The sequence below is a fragment of the Austrofundulus limnaeus genome, unplaced genomic scaffold (assembly GCF_001266775.1).
Source record: "Austrofundulus limnaeus strain Quisiro unplaced genomic scaffold, Austrofundulus_limnaeus-1.0 Scaffold554, whole genome shotgun sequence".
NCBI classification, from domain to species: domain Eukaryota; kingdom Metazoa; phylum Chordata; class Actinopteri; order Cyprinodontiformes; family Rivulidae; genus Austrofundulus; species Austrofundulus limnaeus.
The window spans coordinates 227,526-229,724 of record NW_013952956.1 but is presented as its reverse complement, the minus strand read 5'-3'; the positions used below and the strand labels follow the sequence as shown (position 1 = coordinate 229,724).

At 43.3% G+C, this 2,199-nt stretch overlaps 1 protein-coding gene across 1 annotated transcript in view; it reads left to right on the top strand.

Moving 5' to 3' along the window:
* Positions 1–365: 365 nt before the first annotated feature.
* The window catches only part of ankrd44 (ankyrin repeat domain 44), a gene marked incomplete in the record, with an annotated part of 84,527 nt that continues 82,693 nt past the window's right edge, over positions 366–2,199 (top strand). The window contains 1 exon segment of the mRNA XM_014026448.1: positions 366–859. Coding sequence (XP_013881902.1) covers positions 833–859 — 27 coding nt within the window.

The window sequence follows — 2,199 nt, the reverse complement described above, 5'->3', positions numbered from 1 at the left end:
GGTTTTGGCCAAAACCTTAGTTTGTCTTTGGGATAAAAATACAAATGGTTTAGCCATGAAAAGTTATCTGTAACAAGGATTTTTGCATTTTTACAGTGGCTGTGAAATGCTTAAAACAGCTAAAACATACATTTGATCTTATGGAAGATAAAATGACATAAATGACCAATACGACCACAGTCTAAAGTGTTTGACTATAGCTTTGACTATTGTGAATTGACACATTTGTTTGAACAGCATCCATAGTTCTCTAAACACTGGACGCTGTGTGGCGTCGCGTCTTTTTCTGCGCATGCGCAATCGCTCGCTGTTCAGAGTGTAGTTGTGGATGTGACCGCTAGGCGGCAGCATTGCGCGCTGCACAGCTGCTGGAATGATGCTCTGCAAGCTTCGTCTCCACTTCTGCATCTGAAAGGAGGAGAAAAGCCGCGACTTCCTGTGTGATCTGGTTCAGCTGACTTCAGCGTGGTWTCTGACTCTTCACCGAGAAGAACAGAGGATTCTGATGGTGCCGGAGGGGTCGTAGCTACCAGGGTCCCCCGAGCAAGAAGCGGCCATAAATGTCGATTGTTTACATTAGTGGATCAAGCCTTCCTCGTTCCCCCGCCTCCCAGCGGCTCCGCGCGTCCGCCTCGCAGCGTCGCCGCAGATAGCGCCAGTGGAGCGGGGCTGATGGCCGCGGTCCTCGGCCCGGCCTTCATCAGCAGCAGCAGCAGCGGTATCTGTGCATCTTAACGACCCACACGGTTCTTGATCTGGGAGGAAGTGTAGACGAGACGGGGCGCAGGGTCGCACGGTGCATGAATGTGCTGGTCCCGGAGCTGACCCGGAGATGGCTGTTCTGAAGCTGGCTGACCAGGTAGGAGGAGCCGCTAGCTGCTGCTAGCTTAGCCTCGTCCACCCGCAGCATCTCCTCTGTTCACTTTCAGTTGTTTTCATTCCTAACCTCACAGTGGTTCAACAAACTGCATRATGTGACAAACAGCTCAGGGAACATACCCTAAATCTGACACAAGATGTAAGAAAATTTTGATTTTTTTCCCCCGTAATGATTTAAAATGCAAACGGCACAGTTCTCAAAGGCTCCCACAGACTGTCTGAAATATATAGTAGATATAACCACGTCCACTTATAAGTATGCTTTAGTTTGTAGGACTAAACAATACTAAAACCAAAACAAATATAACCCTAAATGTGAAAAAAAAAAAATACTCGCAAATCTTAACCCATATTTTGATTGTAATTACATTTGTGGAAATATTTATTCAACATGAAACAGAAAAATGTGATTTAAAGATTAAAGTTGCTACATAGATTGGGCTTCTGAGATGTTTATTGCAACAACAGGAAGACAGAAATCAACACGTGACCCCTGTCAAAATGCTGCACACACTCCAAATACAGTAAAATGCATTTAACAGCTGAGAAATGGACATGTCCTCTTGARCTGAGGTGAAGTGGAGAACTGTTCTGTGATGAGATGAGTCATCATTTTAAGTTCTTTTAGGAAACAATTGACAGCAAGTCATCTGTACTAAAGAGAAGAGGGACTATTAGGACTGGCCTCTCTGATAGTATTGGGGTGCATTAATGTCTCTGGCATGGACTGTTTATACATCAGAAAGACACCATCAAAGTAGGAAAGTGTACACAGGATTAAGAACAACACATGATCCATCCCAGACAATGTCTTTTGCAGATAAGGCCTTGCATTTTTCAACAAAACAATGCTGAAGCACATGCTGCATCCTTTACAGCAGCATGGTTTATAGTAGAAAGGTCCAGGTGCTGAACTGACCAGGCTGCAGTCCTGTCTAAAAGAACATTTTGTGCATACAGTGAGATCCAGCAAAGAAAACAGGACTGCTAATAAGCTAGACTCCTTCATCAGATAAGAGTGAAACATTTCTGTCAAAGCCTCCAGCAGCTGCTCTCTTCAGTTCTAGTTTTCAGATTGTGGTTCAAAGAAGAGAGGAGAAACATGGACCTGAGACATGCTGCTGCCATCAAATTCAAATTAACATTGTATTATTTCTTAGTTTCAAAATGATCTCATGAGCTAGCTGTGGTGAGTTAGCTCTTGTTAACTCATGAAACAAAGACAGTTGATGTACACTTATAGTTTTAAACCTGTTAACTGTTTTTAACTCACTATATACAGTACATGCATACAAACATACATACATACATACATACATA